General features: G+C 35.1%; 1 protein-coding gene across 2 annotated transcripts in view; it reads left to right on the plus strand.

The window, feature by feature from the left end:
- The window catches only part of LOC145667470 (uncharacterized), a 46,251-nt gene extending 31,790 nt beyond the window's left edge, over positions 1 to 14,461 (plus strand). For both annotated transcript variants that reach the window (XM_081734947.1, XM_081734948.1), the window contains one exon: positions 14,366 to 14,461. In XM_081734947.1, the coding sequence (XP_081591073.1) occupies positions 14,366 to 14,409 (44 nt within the window). In that variant the 3' untranslated portion in view covers positions 14,410 to 14,461. The remainder of the gene's footprint in view (positions 1 to 14,365) is intronic.
- The last annotated feature ends 9,076 nt before the right edge of the window (positions 14,462 to 23,537 follow it).

The raw sequence follows: 23,537 nt of genomic DNA on the forward strand, positions 1-23,537 counted from the left end.
TTTTAGTCTTTGTCTTTAAAAAAAAAGAATAAAGTTATAAAGTGTATTTATTCATAGTTGTTTCGTGTGTGATAAAGAAACCAGATTCTACAGACACAGACAGTCATACATATATACAGCGTCAAAGAAATGTGTTTTCCCAGTATCTTTTTTTTTTCTTTGTCTGTTGCTTCGTATTCAAGAGAAGAGAAGATTAGCTTATCGGAAAGCAAAACACTGACCTATCTACCGTTTTATCAACCAAGCGATGATAAGAAAACGTTGCATTGAAGTGACAAAATGTCAGCGAACACCGGCTGACGTTTGTCTGTCTGTCTGTCTGTAGCATATGCTAGGAAGATGAATAGACCAATGAGTCATTGTGTCCCCCTAAATTTAGGAAAGGGAGCCGCCATAAGACTGGTAATTAGGATATATGTATATCACTAGTAACGGAACTTCTTGGTTTATTTTTAGTAATAATAATAATAATAATAATAATAATAATAATAATAATAATAATAATAATAATAATAATAATAACTTCCAATTTTAAGTTTCATGAATATATTGACTAGACTGAAGAAGACGGTGATGATGAGAAATGAATGAAATGATAGAATAAAGAAAGTGGGAGGAAACGAAAGTACACCGAAAAAAACCTACGCACGTGTTGTTTGTCCAACACAGAAAGTTCACTTGACGGAGGGAGCAGGGGTTTGAAACCAGGGCCCCCCCTCAAACACCGGAGGTGAACGCTGTACCATTCAATCAACGTACACTCAAAAAGTGGGAGGAAACGGAAGTACTCCGAAGAAAATCCACGCATACGGTGTTTGTCTACCTTAAAATTCATTTGTTGAAAGCAAAAGTTGAACACGGGGGAAGGAGGGCTTCATGCTCAACTCAAGGACCTATGCACAAAAGATGAACGCTCTTGTTCACCAGAAATTTCACTTGTTGTTAGCTAGGATCGAATTAGGGATCCCAATGCATCAGAAATATTCGTTCGAGTCAAATCATAGTTTTACGTCCAATTTTTATGTCTGTTAAACTAGTAATTTTGTCTACCAGAAAATTCACTTGTCTAGGCTGGATTACAATCTGGATACACCATACATCAAAGATGATCGCTGTACCATTGATTCACTAGGGTCCCCCACCTGTGATGAGAGAGAGAGAGAGAGAGAGAGAGGTCAAATCATAGTTTGACAAGAGAGCCAAAGAGAAAACTCATAGATACAATGTTGTCTAACACACAAAGTGAGTTTTACGTTCCACGATTATGACTGTTAAACTAATGATTTTGAAAGACGAAACTTTATGATGTGAATGATGTAATAATAATCATAGCTTGTGTGTCTTAAATTTTTTGATAATATGTCTACTTGTTTCGCCGTTTGTCTATGTATCTGTAGTACGTGGAGTCCAGACGAAGCGAAGATATGTACGTTTTAGCAAATGAAAATAGTATAATCTGTGTGGATGGGACAAGTGAAAAGTGAGTTTTACGCCCTACGTTTACGTCTACTAGGCTAATGAAGGAGAGGTGATAATGAAAAAATGAATGAAATGATGTAATGGAGAAAGTGGAAGGAAACTGGTGAACTCCGAAGGGAAATCCACGCATATGATGTTTGTTCACCACAAAGTTCATAGGGCACGAACTGGGATCGAATCAGGGACCCAAGCACTGAGCCCACCGTGCCCTCTGGAACGTAAAAATGAAATGATAAGGACGGTTTTCCGGGGACAGTCAATAGCATCTTTTCGTTAAGTTGTAAAGGAAGCAGGGGATTTGTGGTCGCTAAAATTAATGACAAGTATATAGAAAAAAGACATGTGATTTGAACACGGGACCTCATGCACCAGAGGTAAACACTCTACCACTGAGGCACTCAAGTTAATTTCATAATTTTCTAATGTTAATAAGAGTGAAATCTAACGTTAAATACATATACATAAGTCAACGAACTGAGAGAGTTTCTGTATCTGCAATGTCTACTTGGAAAGAGCAGAAAAATAAGATAACAGAACATGTTTTGTATTTCAATGTTGTTCTCCAGCTGTCGCGTCAACATTATCTTAGGTCATGGTTTCAGACAACACGAAGCGAAGATATGTATGTGTGTGTGTGTGTGTGTGTTTTAGGTAATATTAAAACAGTGTTTGAGATCTAAAACTTGACAAAACTAGTGTTGCTTATTCATCTCGGATGCCGTTACCTATGTACACATGATGTTGATTGATTTTTGAGTTTAACGTTCCGTTCAGCAGCGAGGCTATATGCACCACAAAGTTCACACGGCAAGAGTTAGGATCGAACCAGGGACCCCAATCACCGGAGGTGAACGCTTTACCACTGATCCACAGCACCCCACGATTTCAACATGGGGCACAAATCTTCAAGTTAAAACAATTGTCTATTCTCAAATAAGAGAACATTTCTTCATTTCTTTAAGTTGATCTAGGAAGTTGAACTTTATACAGTTTTCTCTATATTATAGTCTAAGCTGTATGTGATATTACTTTAAAAGGACGAAAGTAGTTAAAATATTCCCTATTATTATCATCAATTTCTTTTAAAATGCTCAGAACCCCCGTCATAGAATTCGTATACTAGCTATGTACACAGGCGTACATTAAGAAATTTTTTGTTGGGAGAGGTCCAAGCTTTGGGCGACGAGGCTCAAACACTACAAGTATCTGTGTAGTATTGAACGCGTATTATTCTATACTCGAAAAGACAATAAGTACTATCTAAGTGTATATCTTTCTGTCTGTCTATCTGTATGATGAGCATAATCGTGGTACGTTAAACTGAAATATTTTCTTACGTTTCGAACGTAAGAAATATGTGAAAGTTTGTGTGTGTGGTTCAGTGATAAAGCAACGACGTATTCTTTCAGATGAATACTTAGTATAGTAGAGCATTGTTCCGTAACCCCCAGTGCATGCGGTCCCTAGTTCGATCTCCGATCAAATAAGCTTATAATTTTTTATTACTAATTGCCGCTCAGTGTGGTCGACTTCCGAACATAGTGTCCGTGAGTTTTCATGGTCTACTTATATATTTTTATTTTACTAAGTATTCATTCATTCATTCATTCATTTGTCTTAATCATTCGTCTTCCTCAACATAATGAGCATAATTTATTACTAATTGTCGTGCACTGTAGCAAAGTGCATGCAGTCCCTAGTTTCATCTCCGAACATGATGTCCGTGAGTTTTCATGATCTACTCATACATTCTCATTCTACTAAGTTATAGCAAATTCCGAACTCGTTATCTTTCTTTTTTTAAAGTAATTAACTGAAGGTGTGATGATTGACAAAATGAGGCACGGATCGCCATTAAGTTCCAGCACTTGCTTTGCTTTGTACAGGATGCATATCAAGAAGCTTCAGCATATGAAAAACGAAGTACTGGTTGTAAATCCTTTACCACTGAGCCAGCACGCTCCTCAAACCCCCCCGGAGAAATAAAGATACCCCCACAAATATACCCTTTCTCGGTAAAAGGACATATGATTAAGACGAAAAAATATTAGTTGATAGAATGACAATGTGAATAAACGTTATATCACTGAGACATCATGCATCCTGAAATCCATTGAATTTATGAGTAGAAGAACAATACACGTACTAAAAAGAAAAGATACATGTTCTTCTAACCTGACATAATTGCTTTAGAAAAATAACAAAGTAGAAGTAAACAGGGGAACTAATACTCACAGTTTTTTTTGTTTACCACAATTACCTATTAACATGAACTCGGATTGAGACAGGAACCACAAGCACCAGAAGTATTCACTTTACCCATGCCCTTATCCACAGGGATGACGAGCGCCCCTAAAATTATCACGGTAGGCTTGCAAATGAACTAAAATATGATTGAATTCGGTCTTTCCTAACTTCTACTGCCCATCTCCCTACATTTTGGGCTGACTGTTGCAAATCTACCATTGGGACTCAACCATTGATCCATCATGACCATTAAAAACTAAATTGTGATTACTCATCATCTTTTACAAAAGCTACGAATATCGCCAGTGAACTTTCCAATGTGATAATAACAAGGAGACAGGAGGCTACTGAGGTAATGCTTAAAATTACTAATATTTGACGAACATGGGGCCAATGATTAGCAACCAAAAATTGGCATGTTCATGCTCCCTTTTAGAAAATTTTGTTCCAACTGGACCTGATTCAAAACGATAGTGGTTACATTAGATAGTATTTGCAAAGATGTGATGTACACAAGAGTAACATGTAATCGTTTCTTAGAAAATTAATTACTTTTCAAAACGAATGTCTAACAATAAAAATGAATCGAATGACTTCATTAAAAGATTGAAATCTAATGTACACGTTCACCATCATCATCTTTAAACATCGCAAGTTTACTTTAAAAAAAAAGAATGAACTACATACGTGTGAAGATAAATATTAAACCAAGACATTCATCAACAAAAATGAGAAGTGATAACGTGATGTTCTGACGTAATGCTGAACAGCAAAAGATAGCATATATCTAAAGAAACACTGACCTATCCTATGTACAGAAGGAGTAGCAATGTAATATTCTGCGATATAATACATGATGCATTTTTATATAACTCTGCACATGTCGACATCAGGTCCACAATTTGAATTACTAGCGAAAAAAGATTGCAACACATAATGGCCAATAAGTTTTGATCTATATTTGTTGGAGAAACAGTAGATCATTATTACGTATAGTCATATAATCTTCCTGTACACACGAAAAAGAAAGTATTCTTCAGTTGACAAATTTTCTTTTTCGCATTAATTCGTGAACAAATGAATTAATCTGTTTTCACGTTATCTTTGGAATAGTTATAATTTGATAACTTGTCAAGTCGGTACTGTAATAGGAAAAGAAATTTTTTCAACTGTTTGTATGGGTGCTAAATGATTATCCGCGAAGATGTGTTGCTTTTTTAAGACAAGTAAGAAAAGGTAATTCAGATGATGAATTACAATAGTCTTGTGCTACGTTTTTTGAACAAATCTGAGAAAGTGATTAGATCTAGCAATGTAGTATTCTGTGATATAATACATGATGCATTTTTCATAACTCTGCACATGTTGACATCAGGTCCACAATTTGAATTACGCTATTAAAGATGTACCTAGACTTATATTCGGTTAATCAATTCTGTAACTGTAACTGATCACTTACACTTCGAAAAATTGCACAAATCTGAAATTTTCAGATGAATCTTTAATGCGAAAAAAAGTTACATCACGTAATGGTCAACAAGTTTTGATAAGTGATGACACTACGGATAAAAAAATATCTATATCCTCCTAACTCTAGCAATTCCCGAAAGTCACTGCTAACAGGTGTAATATAAATCAAAAATCATCGCTGATAATGGGCTTGCGTGTACAAATTTCTAATTTCGATATCGTTTTTTCTAAAATATATTGGATCTTGGATCAAGTTATCGCAAACTTTTTTGAACGTACCTATGTTTTTGTATCATCTCGAATTTGAAAATGTACTTATTGAATTGAGACTTGCCTCTTTTTTGTATCGAGAAGTTTCTCTCGTTTTGTTGGCAATACTAGTTACCATAGTAATAGTATTTTGAGGTTTCAGCGTTAGATCTTCATAATAAATCTTTCAATCCCCCTTCATTTGTACATTTTGTTTCTACTTTTATATCTCTGTAGTTATTAGATAAAACATAAAATGTGAACGTGATTTAAAAACAAAGATAGAGTAGGAATATTGAAAGAAGCATTTAAATAAGAAATAACCTATCTTGTGAATCTTTGAATAAGAAGTTAGAAACATAAACTCTACTTACGCACACACGATGTTTGTACACTACAAAGTTCACTTCATGGGAACTGTGATTAAAATCGAACCCGTACACATCATTTGAGGTACAATTCATGTTCATTCCTGTTCTTTGTTTACTGTAATGAAAAGGTATGTTCTAGGTCAGATCACCAACATTCCTTAATATTCCGAATTTTCTGTAAATTTTGTCTAATGTGGGCATCTTCCTCATCACAAAAACTTGGGCGAACTAGTATTGCTCATAAGTCTCGGATGTGTGTGAATTAGTAATGCTCATAAATCTCGGATGTTTCTGTATTGTCTTGAGTTTGAAAATACATCGTGTTCGTGCAATTACTATATCAATTTAAAGCTTTTATATATACCACATGTGACATTAAAACAGTGTCTGAGGACTAAAACTTCAGTGAACTAGTATTGTCTATGAGTCTCGGATGTTTCTGTTTCATTTCGAATTTGAAAAAAAAATGTACTTGTCGATTTGCGACTTATCTCTTTTTCGTACCGAAAAGTTTCTCGAATCGTGTCATATTTTGTCAGACAGTGAAGATAGGAACAAAGGAACCACTGAATGGATTATTTTACAAAGAGGAATTATAATCTGTGACGTTATCAAAGATCTAGATATTCTATGCTTGGTCGTCCTTCTGCCTTTCTCTCTATCAACATGGATTTAATAAAAAAAAGTCGTGAGAAACACTAAAAGTATTTCACATTATTGCTTATATTTCTCATGGTTTTCCTTTTCCAGTCTAATAAGACCATGATTCCAAAACGACTTAAAATGAACTGAAGGAGCGAGCCATTTATGAAACTCGACTCGACTCGAAACTCGGCCTGAAAACAGTAACTCGACTCGAAACTCAACTCGAGAAAATTACATTTGACTCGACTTACGCCTATCCCTAAGATTTACGCATGTAACCTACGATTTTACGTACGCTACATAGATTTTTTCTTTGTGGCATCAAGTCTGTATATAATTGGTTCATATTGAGCCTCAAAGTCTTTCAAAATCCTCAACTTCAGTCCATATAATGGAAATTTAACCCAATTTGAGAAATGTTGGATAATGTTGAGTGTTGTGTGTCATCTTCTTTTTTTACCCATTGACTTATAGAGGATTTATTTTTCTTTCTTCTTTGAAATGAACTGGAATGTTAATAATTTATTCTACTAATATCTTCTTAAAATATTCCTTACTTAATAAAACTAAATTTTGGTAGATCTATATCAGTTGTCTGAAAAGCATTGTCCTTTGAAGTTCAAAATTGAGAATACACTTGTGATTTGAAAATAACGCAATGAAACTTCAAATACAAATGATCTGCCATTTTTCCGGTAACAGAATTAACCTGTAACTGTAGAACAAGTATTTCAAACTTGTGAGTTGCATGTGGCCCTTGAATCATTTCTTTGTGACCATTGGTTCACCTTCAGAAAACAAGAAAGAAGTAGTCGTATATATATATAATGGCCCAAAAGTATATATACATCCCCGTACTGATCAGCTCATGGAATTTTCATTTACTTATTGCATTGCAGTATATTGACTTAGCTTCTCCATTATTTGCTCTTAATTCCTTTTCACTTATGCCTAAACTCGGAATAGACCGAATCATATAATGTCATACTTGATCAATGCAGGTATGTATACCTACTTTGGGTCACTTTGTGATACGTTCAAAGATAGTTCACATAGACAATGTTCTTAAATCAACTTCATATGGCTTAAACCAGCGTCAATTTGCTGTTTTCTTGGGACTAAAACTTGAGTGAACTAGTATTGTCTATGAGACTCGGATGTTTCTGTTTCATTTCGAATTTGAAAAAAAATGTACTTGTCGATTTATATCAAACGAATCTACTCCCCAAATTAATAATAATAATAATAATAATAATAATAATAATAATAATAATAATAATATTCAAACGGTGAATTTAGTACATAACTTTTCACAAAATTAAGATTTCCTGCTCGAAGTGATTCTACCTAAGGAAAGTCTGAGATGATTTTTCGTTTCTTTTACTTTTATTAAAATGTAAAACTTCCAAACAAATGTACAAGATTAAATCTAAACCTATTAGCTCTCTCTCTCTCTCTCTCTCTCTCTCTCTCTCTCTTTCTATCTTCAATTAGTTTTTTATTGGTGAATGAATTCAAATACGATTTTTAATACAACGTAAAATATTAGTGAACTAATGAATGACACATAATCGGATATGTATAAAATATATCACTTTCACTAAAATCACTACACTGAAAAAAATATTTTTTTCTTTTCATAATAATGAATTCAAATACGATTTTTACATACAACGTAAAATATTACTCACTAATGAATGATACATTTTTCAGAAATGTATAAAATATATCACTTTAATAAAATCACTAGACTGAAACATATGTTTTCTTTCTTTGCGTGTTTCATTTCACTATTGGTATAGTAAACTTGATAATGTATATAATTTTCAGACAGTTAGATATCCTCTTGTCACTCAATTTACGTCATAAAAATATATATCACTATGAGTTGCATGTGGCCCTTGAATCATTTCTTTGTGACCATTGGTTCACCTTCAGAAAACAAGAAAGAAGTAGTCGTATATATATATAATGACCCAAAAGTATATATACATCCCCGTACTGATCAGCTCATGGAATTTTCATTTACTTATTGCATTGCAGTATATTGACTTAGCTTCTCCATTATTTGCTCTTAATTCCTTTTCACTTATGCCTAAACTCGGAATAGACCGAATCATATAATGTCATACTTGATCAATGCAGGTATGTATACCTACTTTGGGTCACTTTGTGATACGTTCAAAGATAGTTCACATAGACAATGTTCTTAAATCAACTTCATATGGCTTAAACCAGCGTCAATTTGCTGTTTTCTTGGGACTAAAACTTGAGTGAACTAGTATTGTCTATGAGACTCGGATGTTTCTGTTTCATTTCGAATTTGAAAAAAAAATGTACTTGTCGATTTATATCAAACGAATCTACTCCCCAAATTAATAATAATAATAATAATAATAATAATAATAATAATAATAATAATATTCAAACGGTGAATTTAGTACATAACTTTTCACAAAATTAAGATTTCCTGCTCGAAGTGATTCTACCTAAGGAAAGTCTGAGATGATTTTTCGTTTCTTTTACTTTTATTAAAATGTAAAACTTCCAAACAAATGTACAAGATTAAATCTAAACCTATTAGCTCTCTCTCTCTCTCTCTCTCTCTCTCTCTCTCTCTCTTTCTATCTTCAATTAGTTTTTTATTGGTGAATGAATTCAAATACGATTTTTAATACAACGTAAAATATTAGTGAACTAATGAATGACACATAATCGGATATGTATAAAATATATCACTTTCACTAAAATCACTACACTGAAAAAAATATTTTTTTCTTTTCATAATAATGAATTGAAATACGATTTTTACATACAACGTAAAATATTACTCACTAATGAATGATACATTTTTCAGAAATGTATAAAATATATCACTTTAATAAAATCACTAGACTGAAACATATGTTTTCTTTCTTTGCGTGTTTCATTTAACTATTGGTATAGTAAACTTGATAATGTATATAATTTTCAGACAGTTAGATATCCTCTTGTCACTCAATTTACGTCATAAAAATATATATCACTTTTCACTAAAACCACTACGCTGAAAAATATTTTTTTCTTCTTTTTTTATCAACACATATCCATCTCATCGATGTCATCCACAGGTTGAGTATCAGTTTCCCCCCACCATGATTGTGTTTGAATTGTGTCAAATAATTCATCCCTGATTGCTTCTATAATTTTTTGTTTACATAATACTTTCATTTCCAATTTTAATCTTTCATCATCAATGATTATATCACCGTCCTTCTTCAAAGCCGGAGATACATTCGGAAAACTATTGTTCATTTCACTAGTAATATTTTGTTCATTTACACACGTATGAATTGCCTCAAGTCCAGTACATGCAAGACATTGCGATTCTACATGATTGCGAATAGTCACTGTACACAATTGAAAATATTCACGTACCACCTCAATGCAAAGTTTACTTTTTTTTACAGCATGCTCAATACATGGTAATATTTCCAAAAAATGAAACCATTCGCTTGAATTTAAGTATACACTGTTTCGAGGAGCATGAAGTGTACCTTTTTTCTCTATTATAACTATTTTCTCACCCATCAAGTTTCGCAACAGCAGTTCATTATTTCGTCCAAGAGAATTTATAGATGTACTTTCAACTTGCGAATTTAAATAATCCGAAACAAATGGGATCAAATGTACAAGTTTTCCCCACTCCGACAAATTTAACTCGACTCCAAAAATAATTCCTTTACCAATACGGATCACTGGCTCAAATGTATCACTATCCAATCCAATACAAATTAATTTTGTTTTCATTGAACTAAGTCCATATTGGACACTTAACAGCAAACACTCTCTCTTAGTCACCATTGTCGTTGATGCCATCTTTAACTAATGAATAATATGTTCACTCTCGAAGACGTATTCTATATGTATGACCATTAAATCACCTTGTCCTCATTATCTTAAGAAATCACAGGATACCTTTCTTATCTCTCGATGGAAATAATAATAATAAAGGACTCTCCTGCGTGAGACACAAAACTTAATACATTCACACAGGATTGAAAATTTTCAAGCTCATCGATTTTCCTTAACATTGTGTGAGAACATGATGTCTTAAGAAATCCCACGAACAAAGATCATTTCTTTGATCACATAGGAAGTAAATCGTAAACGAAATAAGCTGAATTGTATAAATAATGAAATTTGCAACTAAGTAAGTTAACGAATAGTGTAATGAGAGAATTTACTTATCATGGGCGCCAAAGATTTATTACACTAATTTTACAACTAAACAAGGGCTAATGCTATATCCATACATATCAATTATTTATTAACTTGAGAAAGGCCTACGACTCGAATATGTGGGAAACAAAATTTGAAATACCGAAAAAAGTTATTTAAACTAATTAACATATATTTAAATGAATCTAAAAGTAATAAATTTTTCTTCACGAACTTTGAGATTGGTCTGAAACAGAGAGAGAGAAGCGTTGACGCCCTTATTATTATACTGAGCATCTAGTCTAGTAACACATGAAGGCAAAATTTGTATGTGATGTCTTGTACTTCCAAGTCGAGTTGCCATATTACACGATTTAACGGATATCTTCCAATTAAAGCCTTAATTTACAACAGTGAAAACAGAATGAATCCTTTTTCTATGACTTTTATAAGGAGTTCTGTCCGACATTGGATCTCATCATAAATTTTTGTAAAAGTATCGTCGATCTTGCTTCTCGATGTATTCTATCTCGTCTCGAGAATGAACTATATCATGAGGGACGTACCCTTCGCCACAGAATTAAGATTTCTTGTTCAAAGTAATTTTACTTAAGGAACGTCTAAGACGATTTTTCGTTTCTTTTATTTTTTATTAAAATGTAAATCTCCAAACCTATCCATAAGAACAGAAACACGACTAAATGTAGAATGTTACACATGATGATCGGGAAAACAATTGTGTGCAACGATAAAGATGAAATCTTTCAGTTTAATGCCCCACGAATATCTATTTTAGGCTAAGATGAAAGGATGATTAAGGTATTTTAAATGAAATGATATTATGAGATGAAGCGGAAATACCACATGAGAATCAACGAACACGATGTTGTCCATCACAAATTTATTTATTTAATGTCCTACGATTATGCCCATTATGCTAAGGCATCATGAGCTAATATATTCGGTAGTCGAGCTAGGGACCATCATATACCAAATGTAAGCGCTTTGCCGCTGTGCCTTCTGCTCATCTTTTCAGCACCTCCAGCTGTTCTAATAGCTAACACGGACATGTGGTGAACGTGATCCTGAGTTCGATTTACGGATGGGGAGAGCATTGGAAGTCAAAAATAAAGCAAGTTTATTATGATAACTGTTTTCAAGAAACATATGAGCTTTTCCAAACGAATAAAATCTCCCCACCTCTCCCCTGCTACATTTAATATCCTTATTCAATTTCATTTCCTTATTCACACACATTATTTGATAGATGTATCAAAATATCATCTTTAGTAAATCTTATCTATTAACAGACTTATTTTTCATTACACAAACTCAGCGTTTTCGCATTCAGATTACACTATCTTCAGTCGCACGTGAGTATGTTCGTATGTGAAGACGACAACAAACATACATGTAATCTCAAATGCTGTATACGTTTGAAAATACGATATTCACGATTCATGCAATGCGATATTCCCCTGAGCAACTAAGGTCTATTCGATCAAAGAACAGTCTGCAAACAAATTCTATTCCCATGAACACTTACAAGTGAATTCGTGAGAATCCCAAGACCAAATTAGATAAAACAAATAGTTCATAACCTACAGACATTTCGTGGGGCGTAATCTTTTGTGCTATGGGAATGTTATAGCGCAATATTTCATCACGGCTTCAACTTAAGTGATTTTAATTACTTGTCATAGCAGACAACATCATGTGAATATCCATATAATACTTTTCACATGCAATACAATCAACCCTGCTGATTTGAGCATACACATTTTTTCATCCTACGTTTTAAAACATTATGATATGCTATGAGAAGTGCTTCCGCTACCAATACCTTTAAAAAACATCCAGGAACTACAACAATCATCTTATCAACTCAATTTCCTGAGAAGGTTCCAGACGAAAATTTTCCAGACGTTTCGTAAGAAACTTCTCAAACTCTTCGCAGAAAATCTGGGAACTTCTATTCTTAGTATTACAAGATGGGTCTGGTGGGGTTAAGGTGGAGGGGGAATCTAGCTACCCAATACAAGACGACTAGAAAAAAATAGGACGAAAAGTTTTTTTTTAAATAAAATCTAATCTATATGCGAGGCACTGACGTTCAGTGATAGAGTGCCCACCTCAAGTTGGATTACTCCGTGAAATTCTTTTTTTTTTTTTCATGCGAGGATTAATTCAACTCTAAATCGTGAAGTACTGGTCTCGCGTTCGATTCCGATGTACAATCTTTATTTCATAAGTTAACGAAGCTACAATCAAGGTTAGTTGTCTGCTTCACTTTCACTCCCAAAATAATAATAATAATAATGTAATGCTGTATTTTTTAAATTTATTTTTATGGCTGTTATTTATGTTTTAATACCACTTTGGTCCGGGTTCGATTCTCGATGTTAAAAAGAGAGAGAAAGGGGACATTGAACACTTGAAAGTATTATAGTGCTTCGAAATGAAGAGCTTCGAACAATGTACATATCATATGCTACGCTAAAACCAATACATGAAATTCTTTTTTTTTTTCATGCAAGAATTAATTCAACTCTAAATCGTAAAGCACCGGTCTTGCGTTTAGTGTACAGGTTCGATTCTCGATGAGAAAGCATTGAATATTTTAAGACATTAAGTATGCTCTTCGCTATTCAATACATAACGAAAAGACGAAAATCAATCAATCAATCAATTGGGAAGCTTCGAACTTGATATTCAATCAATTGGGAAGCTTCGAACGTGATAACTAAAAGGACTCTCATCAAGATCCGGTAGCCGCCCCAAGAGTATGAGCATAGTAACAACGTTCGCTTACGTTCTTCGCAGGAGGGAGTGGAGTGGAGGGGTTTGGGAGGTTCAAATCCATAACGAAAAGACAAAAATCAATCAATCCATTGGGAAGCTTCGATCATGATAACTAATAGAACTCTCATCCATCCAAGAGCATTTAACTATTCAATACATAGCGAAAAGCAATCAACCAATTGGGAAGCTTCGCCGTCCAAGAGTATGAGCATAGTAACAACGTTCCCTTACGTTCTTCGCAGGAGGAAGTGGAGGGGGTTGGGATTCAAATTCATAACGAAAAGACAAAAATCAATCAATCAATCCATTGGGAAGCTTCGATCATGATAACTAATAGGACTCTGATCCGTCCATCAGTATGAACATCCAAGACTATGAAGGCCAAGAGCATCTAGCTAACGAAAAGCAAAAATCAATCAATCAATCAATCATGAAGCTTCGATCATGATAACTGATAGGACTATGATCCCTCCAAGAGTATGACCACCCAAGACGATGAACCCATCCAAGACTATCACCATAACAACAACAAACTGTTCTCATACACGTTCAGATAAACCAAAATTTTCCCACGCACTTCTCTGGTAGCCGTAAAAGGCTATGACCATAGCAACTAAAGGCTTGTCGAAACTTGCCTCCCAATTCCAGGAAAACAGGATCAAATTTCGCTGACTCAGCCGTCCCAAGTGGGGTACATCTACTGCCTTTTTGTGGTGACACTGTATATTCTCTCTCTCACACACACACACAGACATACACACACACACACAATGGAAAAAAAGAAAGGAGAAAAAGGCAATAAACAGTTGGAGAGGAAGAGAGAAAAAATAAAATGATAAGAGATTTAAGATGAAAATAGAAATTAAATTCTTATTAATGTTTGTACGTTTCCTTTTTTTCAGATAACATTGTCAAGTTATGGATGGGCACTACACTTAGTTTTTGAATGTAACTCAATGTCACGTGAAGTTGTTGAAATAAAATTATTATAAAATGAATTACTCATTGTTTTCATTATTTTAAGAGAAATTACCCAAAATTTAATACATAGTTAATGCTAAAGTCTGTTTCAGGCAACCTGATAGAAAACTGCCTTATCTCGCACCACTTACCACTGCAGAAGGGGAAAGCAAGTCGTTGACCTTCACAGGGAGGGAAGCTTTTCTAATAAATAGAATCGTGTAAACTCGAAATTCGTACGTTAATTCGCTCGCACCTGATGTTGAAAAAGCACTCATGAGACTCATGAGCCGTTCCTTTTGGCTATCAACCCCGAGTAACAAACAATTACTGTTTTTAATTTTTGTCTTGTAGAAAAGTATTGTAGATTATTTATGTACTAAAGTTTTACATCCTGTAAAACATTTTATTGTCTTAACAAATATCGGAAACATTAAAATCAATAAGAGTTCAATCTACCCAATTTTGTATGAATGTGGAAGGTGATCCCCAAAATGAATACAAGAACGGGAACTGCGTGGTTTTGAAAATAAAAATGTTGATTAAAATATTTGGAGGGAAAGAGGCAAACATTCGGGTGTAGTAAAACGCTATACAAGCTTTTATTTCACAACAACTATAAGTCACCGAGCATTATATAATAATAAAGTAATACGTATAAGATAAGCATGACATGTTGCTTGTATGGGAAATACGCACTAAGTCACCAAGCCTAAAAGCCTAGGAGAAGTGGGACACGGCAGTAGTCCTAAACGGCACAAGACCTAAAATTCATTTCGCGGCACAAGTCCTAAACGGCACAAGACCTAAAAATCATTTCGCGGCACAAGGCCTAAGCAGCACAAATCTTAAACGGCACTGGACCTAAAAATCTCTTGTGGCGCTACAATCGCGTCCGTGCCAAGAATACTGTCAATCTGTTAGTCAAAGTTTTAGATATACTGTTTCGTACTACAGAACCAGATTCTAGCTTAGTTCTTACAAGTAATTTGTATAAATATATATTCTATCGTTATGAAATAAAAATAAATAAATAAACAAAGGCTATTGGGTGATATACATAAAGATGAGTAATTACTAATGAGTATAATTTCACCTCTTCAACGAGATTAATCTACAAGTGAGTTCTTACTCGTAATTCGTATGCATAAAAAGAACGTATAGGAATGAAATTATTCTCACTGTGACATGCAGTTCCGTCTCATGTGAACTTAATTTTGATGACGTTTCATACAGAAATAACGTAATGCAAGCGATGTTTATTTCCTTCCCTTTTCTAAATCAGGAATTCACCAGGTGTGCAGCAAGTGTAAACATGTCAGTAAAATTAAAATCAGTAGCGTTATTTATTCAGTATAAAAGCAGGACTTTTCTTCTGTTGGATTAGATTGGTTAAAGTACAGCCAGGGCCGAATCCAGGATTCTCTGAGCGGGGGTCCACCAATAACTACCTGTACATTTGAATTAAATTTGTTTTTTTTTTTAAATGCCTTTAGGCAGCTGTGATGTGAATAAGGAATTCCTTTGGAAATGCTAAGTATCTGCTCTCGATGAATTATTTTCCTTTAACCTTCAGAAAATTGGCTTAAACTATTGGTTTTGCAAAGCTTACTCTTAAATTCTCACTTTAGGAAGTGTACATTTACAACGAAGGGGGGAGGTGCACGTGCACCTTTGTAACACCCTAAATCCGTTCCTGAGTACAGCTAGTTTCGTTTCAGCATTCCAGCAATATAAAACAGTGCCAACCAAGATCTTATCGCTATACGGCCAGAACTCTGTTTCAATTTGGGAATACTTTTGCATTTGTGATAGGGAAAGAAAACGGAAGTACTAACTCATATAATAGTAGAAAAAAAAATGAAATGAAATGTGTCAGTTTAACGTCTCGCGATTACCCTTTAGAATAAGGGAGACGATAATTAAAACAAATGAATGATTTTGGAAGAATTGGCGGAATAAGGAAGGGGGAGGAAGTGAGATTACTCCGAGAAAATCCAGACACGATGTTGTCCACCACAACCTCACTTGGCCGGGGATGGAACCAGGGACCTCACGCGCCAGAGGTAAGCGCTCTACAGCTTTTTTTTTTTTAAAAAAAAGTTAACTGTTTCACTGAATGAGTCTCAGTAACTTAATTTCCTTATTTTACTCTATTTTTACTTCATTGTACAGTTTTTCCAGTAACTTCCTTAACGACAGGGGCACAAACACAGAAACATAGAGAATAGTTAAAATTCCAAAAGCACTTCCATCGGCAATCGAACGCGGGACTCCGTACAACAAAAGCGCATGTGCTAGCCACCAGACCAGCGGGGAGAGCACCCCTGAGCCACCGTACCACCGTCTTATGGAACGGTGTTAGGGGTTTCTGCGGATTTTGAGAAAGAAATGGCAATCTCGGTATCCCGAAAACTTCTAGAGGAGGTTAAAGAACGGAAATCAAAGTTTTAAAATAAACAGAAAAAATTCAATTAGCTCACAAATTATAAGAAATAAGGGAAAACATGATCAAGTGCAATCTTGTTCCTCATAAAAGGTTACATGTAATCACACATAACGAGTATTAGAGAGAACATGTTGAAATCGGAAGTGGACGGGGCACCAGTGACTAATGGAGTCCACTATGAATTACTAAAGAACAAGACGTGGTTCCTCCGTATATCACCATATTTATTTATTATATTTATTTTTTAATATTTAGGATTTAGGATTTTACATTTTTAAGTTTTCGGCATCGAAGGCCATTTAGCCCGTCACGTACATGAGGGATGGCGTCCCTCGGCGAGCACACAATCCGGGGAAAGGGAAGGAAGAAAGGATTGGGGAAGGAAGGAAGCAGCCTGGGACCTATAAGTTACGTACCACCCCGGCATTTGCCTGGTGTGAATGTGAAAAACCCAGGAAAACCTAATTCAGGATGGCTGGCCTGAAAAAGCTTTTCCACTCTTTCCACCAAGTCTTTCCACCGGGAATCGAACGCGGGACCACTCGCACCGAAGGCGAGAGCGTTAGCGGCTACGCTAAGCGGGGCCACTATTTTTAACATGTTTTTTGTTTATTTATTGTATTTTTTTTATCATTGAGAGTGCAACGTGAGAGATAAACTCTCTTCTTCTTTTCATTATTCAGTGCCCCACCTGTGGGTTTCAGTAAATTCCCAAGCAAATGCTGTGCCGTCCATTGTAAATATTTTTTCAGATCTATTTAGACTTTTATAGTCATGCAAATCAGAGTCTCTTCGAAGTCTGTACACTTTTCTTCTTGGCTACACATCAATAAATTCAGCCATTTCGACCCACTCTAACAGATTGAGGGACAAGTGAACTATGTACTGAGGTGGTTCACAAAATTTGTAGATTAATCTCAGCTAGTTGAGATTATATTCAACTCTATGCGTACGAAAAGTGAGAAATCACAGTTTGATTCCGATTCATAAGTTCCGAGCATTTACTCAGGCGCCTAAGATTAAAGTCAAATGACGTCACATTGTCTCGCTTTTTATGCATACAACCTTGAGATTAATCTCAAAATCTTAATCAAAGAGTAAGATCTCACTTTTATGTATATCACCCATTGTCCTTTCTTGTTGTTTGCATGATAGCATTTGTTTGGTGACAAAAAAATTTTAACTACCCATCAAATGTAATTCTCAGATCTTACATAATGGGTGATATCAATAAAACGGAGAAGTTACTCATTACGCCCAATTTTGAAGTAGTTACTCGCATTAGTATCAATAAAAAGAGAACTGAGCACTAGTCGTCTCGGCTGACCTCGGAGAAGCCCCGCCCTTTTGAAGTAACCACACCTCTGTTCTCGAGCCGAGTAACTACTACGCGTTTGATATCAATAAAAATCAAAGACTCCTCTGTGATGCTAGTAACTTCTCCAAATTTGTGGAGCAAGCTAAATAGGTGACTCCGTGCGAAATATGGCAGAGTATATGATTGTTTTACTACGTAGAAAAACTTATAAACTGCATAGAAATGTTGGAAATGGAGATTACAAAAAGCATTATAAGTTTATGAAAGAAAATGTAGTGATTAGCACAACATTTTTAAAGGAGAATCAACCGAAATTCGGGGTGGTGGACTACGTAATGAAGAAAAGATGCGGGTTTTCTTCAAGGGCGCCGATCCTGTGGGGACCAGGGGGCCCGGTCCCCCCAAAGCTCATGTGGGCCCCCTATTGTATTTATGAATATACAATATTTGGCATAATTAGAGTGCAATTTGTCTTAAAATCCTGATATATATATCTTCTGCATCTGAATGCCCTCCCCCCAAATTTACAGAGAAATCGGTGCCCTTGGTTTTCTTGCGTTACGTGAGTGATCTGGGATTCCAGGTCGGAATGTCTGGGGATTCTGGTGTGGCTCAAAGTACTGTCTATGACTACCTGAAAATGGATTGTTTCCGGAAGTCTGCGTAATATACAAACAGCAAAGGCAGAGTGGCAAGAACAATATACATTTCCGGGTGCTATCGGAGCACTTGACTATACACAAGTGGCATTAAAGAAACCTAGTATTTTGGAGAGTAATACGTTAATAGGAAGAGCTATTTCATGGCTAAGCGGTTAGCGTACATGCCTTTGGCATAGGAGACCCGCGTTCGATTCCCGGCAGGAGCTCATGTGGTTTGGATTCCACGTTAATCAGTGGGTTCTGTCTCATATAGGCACGCTACTGAAAAAGACGTTAAACTAATAATCAACTCAACTCAACGTTGATAGAAAGGGTGTATACATGAGAATGTATTTTGTTTATGTCAAGGCGAAAGGGGACATGTATGGTGTGGAAAACGCAATCAGATGGACGTGATTTATGACGTGGTTGGCTGGACTTTATTAAAAAGAAAACAAAGGAGCCAAGTGTCTGATTTCGTTCTTAAAGCCAAACAATCTACAAAGACCTTGGACAACACGTGATATGCGCTTGTATTAATCTTGATATTGCTGGATTCCAATCAACATCCGTTAGCTCAAGTAGGTTCATTCCCATGGTTTCAGTATTACTTTCTTCTTTCCCGTTTTTTTTTTATTATTTTTTCTTCTTTTTTATTTTTGTTTTATTCTCGCTCGAATATTAAAGATTCTCTTTTGAATTTGTTGAGTTGAGTTGATTTTAGTTTAGCGTCCCTTTCAGCAGCGAGGCTATATGAGACGTGGACCTACTGATTAACGTGGAATCCGAACCACATGAGCTCCCGCCGGGAATCGAACCCGGGTCTCCCACGCCAATGGCGCGTACGCTAACCGCTTAGCCACGAAGGAGCTCTCTTTTGAATTTGTGTCTCAGTCGTAGATGTATTTGATATTTCGTTTCATTTCACTGTAATTACCTTCAAAGTTTCGGCTTTCCTTCGTTTACTTTCTGGTAGCTGTGACTTTGAAAGTACCCCTGGAAACTCTTTTAGAATATCCACAAATGCACTTTGATTGAAGCTATCGTTGCTACTTGCCCGTTTCATGGCTTTTAAGATACTACGCCATAGGTTAAAACAACGAAATGACTGCGCTTTGAATGGGAGAAATGAGTAATCACTTCTTTTATTGATACGACTCAGTGGTACGTGCAGAGGAAGCGCGAGTAAACGTTCATAAATCTGGAGCAGACTAGACCTGAGTAGTGGCTTGTTTTATTGATACGAAATTGAGGGAGGAGATTACTCCAGGCGTAGTTACTCCGATTCTCGAGCAGGACTTCTCAGGAGTAGTTACTTATTTTTATTGATATCACCCAATGTCTGTTCTTTTTTCTCCTTCCACACCATTGACCTTGTATTACTAACATAATGTTGTGTTTTAGTTATACGTCATAAATGTTTCTTTCTTTGTGTTGATTTGAAGTAAATTATTTTTACACATACGTATATTTATCATATTCAATTTTTTTTCCGTAGCAAATATTTACAGTCGTAATTAACTACTCTTTACTCGTTACCATTATTAACAATAGTTTTAGTATTAATAACATAGCTGTTATCGTTGGAATTGAGTTAAGTTGAGTTGAGTTGATTTTGAGTTTAACGTCCCTTTCAGCAGCGAGGCTATATGAGACGGGACCTACTGATTAACGTGGAATCCGAACCACATGAACTCCCGCCAGGAATTGAACCAGGGTCTCCCACGCCAAAGCCGCTTAGCCACGAAGGAGCTCATCGTTGCAATTACTTATATTACTATTACTATTACTATTATTATTATTATTATTATTATTATTATTATTATTATTATTATTATTATTATTATTATTATTATTATTACTAGTAGTAGTAATATAATTCAGATATGCTACATTTTGAGACCTGAGCCTGAATTGTATGTGAAGTTAAAATCAAATGTTATGTCAGGAATGGCATTTGATGGCTTAACACCCAAAACAAACTCTTGGCTCCCATGTGAGGGTTAGTCTGTGTTTAATAATTACAGAAAATGATAGTGTTTATAACAGAATGTGAAAGAAACACTGTTTAAAAAATTACACTACGTCAACATGTTAAAATAATTTAAAGAACCTAATTAATCATCCACATTGTACTCTCATTTGTTTAACTGGACGAACCCAGATCTAAAGGAAAAGAGTTTTCTGCCCAAATCTCGTAAGCAGTAGGAAATTTTAATATTATAGAAATTGAACCTCCTAACCTCTTGGAAATTTAATTCTCAAAACGCTGAAACATATATTTTTATTACTTTTAGTTAAAAGTTGAAATACCGAGTTTCACGCATCCAGCTTAATCAAATCCTTCTTTACTTTATAAATATTTTCTGAATAAGTAATGGGGAATTCGAACATTGAAGAAAGTGCACCCTTTGTTCTTTCCCTTTTATGTGTTGAATTTTCATTTTTTTTTGTTTGTTTGTTTGTTGTACAGTAGAAAGTTTATATACAAAGTTTCATTTTGCTAGTTTCAGAGATTTGCGAGCTACGCTACTCTAAAAAATCTTACATCATCCTTTTTACGATACGTATTTCCAAAAATTATTTCTTATATCCTGATTTCGTAAGAAAATGATTTTTTAAATTAAAATTTAACAACTCTACTTGTAGTAGTATGCCCAGAAAGTCACTTATCTTAACTCTTTCACATAAGAGTACAGAAGATGCAGACACTCAAACAAATGAACTTCCATGAAGAGTTTCCGATTTCTTATGCCTAACTTATTCGTACATTTCCCACATGCTGTAGTTTTAAATTCACGCACTGTCAAGACTTACGTTTCGAAAAGGTAACAAACTGTAAATATACTACTACTACTACTACTACTACTACTACTACTACTACTACTACTACTAATAATAATAATAATAATAATAATAATAATAATAATAATAATAATCATATATGTATTTATGTACGTGTGTAATATGTATATATTTATTGTTTTATTGAAGCTTTCGTAATTTGGAAATATACTTTTGATTTGCTTTTAATATGAAAAAGCCTGCTCCCATGGAAAAGTTTTCATGCTACGTCCCTAAATGACTATGTATGTATTGGTTTCTTCAAAGGTATTGTGTCGCGTATTACATTAGTAATTTAGCGTTATTTGTTGATTTTTCTTAATTATACATATCAACTCTATCAAAACACACTATGAAATATAGTAACTGTCTGAGTTCTTAATGTATATAGTCGGTATTTAATGTTCACTTGTGAAATGTCTAGTGGACTTTTGCCCTAATTAAGCAAACTTTGGTGGGCTTTTGTCCTAGCTTTGGAAAGTTAGAGTGGGCTTTTATTCTACTCTTAATAAAGTACATTCTACAGAGTATATATATTGCAATTCTGAATGCTTGCTTTGTTTCAGAAAAGTCTGGTAAAATATGCTGTTTAAACATTTTTATTAAATTCTTGTTTAGAAATTTGTCATGGGATTCTCTTATCTCCATTGAAAGAAATGAATTTCTTAACTAATTATATAATTAATTATTAGAATGAAATAAGTCATATAATGCAATTAATGTATAACTGCAGATCAGATAATGATAATAATAATTTTAGTAGTACAAATATAGCTGTTACCATTGTAATTATCTACGTTCGTAACATTATTGCCAACATAGTTACTGCATCGTCGCAATTTAGTGTGGTGGTGGCAAATTTCAGAACTAAGGCAAGTGAATGAAGAAGGCAGAAGACCTAAACGGCACAATACCTAAAATTTAGGTCTAGAGCCTATATTTTTAGGACTTATGTCATTCTAAGAATGGTATTGTTATATTCAACCATATATATTTTTATTTCTTTTCTACTAGCCGAGGCTAGCTACCCGCTCGAGGGTTACGCCCTCCATGGGGAAAGATAAGTTTTGAGATTGAGAGGAAAAGGACTGGGGGAGGGTCTAAGGGATGTTTCATTATTTTATTTAAAAACTATATTCTTAATACTGTGGTAATCAGGAAGTGGATATTGCTATCTTTGCTATAGTAATCATAAGAATAGGGAAAGGTTCATTATTGTATACCAAATTCTGTTTTAGTACATTGTAATACTGGACATTATTTTCTTTATGGGGTCAAAGTGATATGATGGATGATGATGAGATGAGGTTCTCTTGAGATCACAACACGAGGGTGAGAGTTAGAGAACAGATGCAGGTTAATCTTCTCGCTTGGGGACTGCTCCAAGCATTGATGAGAGACAAGAGGAAGCCCTGTTAGTAACAGAGGACTACTGTGCGGAATATGACGGTATGATGTGAGATGGAGGACGGCCGATGAGAAGAGTACGAGTGAGTGGAAGATCAGGGTGGTCGGGTGATAGAGATTGATGATATAATGTGAAAAGGAGGGAAAGAGGAGAATGCGTGATGGGATGGGGAAAATCGAAGTTGGTATGTGCGTTAATAGTATCTCGGAGGAGCGGGTGATGAGAATTGAGACGTGTCTGAAAGTATTTAAGGCGAAGTTTTTCGAGATGGAATAAGATGTGAGGAAAAGGCATTCGATCGTACAGAATCTGAGTTGGACTGGGAAGTTTGATGCGGTAGGCAATACGAAGGGCGTGCCGTTCAAGGACTTTAAGTTTGTGATAATAGGAAGGGGGAGCTGCATTCCAGGCAGGATGACCATAAGTCAGCACGGGGCGAAGGAATACTTTGTAT

This window comes from Thermobia domestica, chromosome 13 (genome assembly GCF_964235325.1).
Source record: "Thermobia domestica chromosome 13, izTheDome1.hap1.1, whole genome shotgun sequence".
In the NCBI taxonomy this organism is placed as follows: domain Eukaryota; kingdom Metazoa; phylum Arthropoda; class Insecta; order Zygentoma; family Lepismatidae; genus Thermobia; species Thermobia domestica.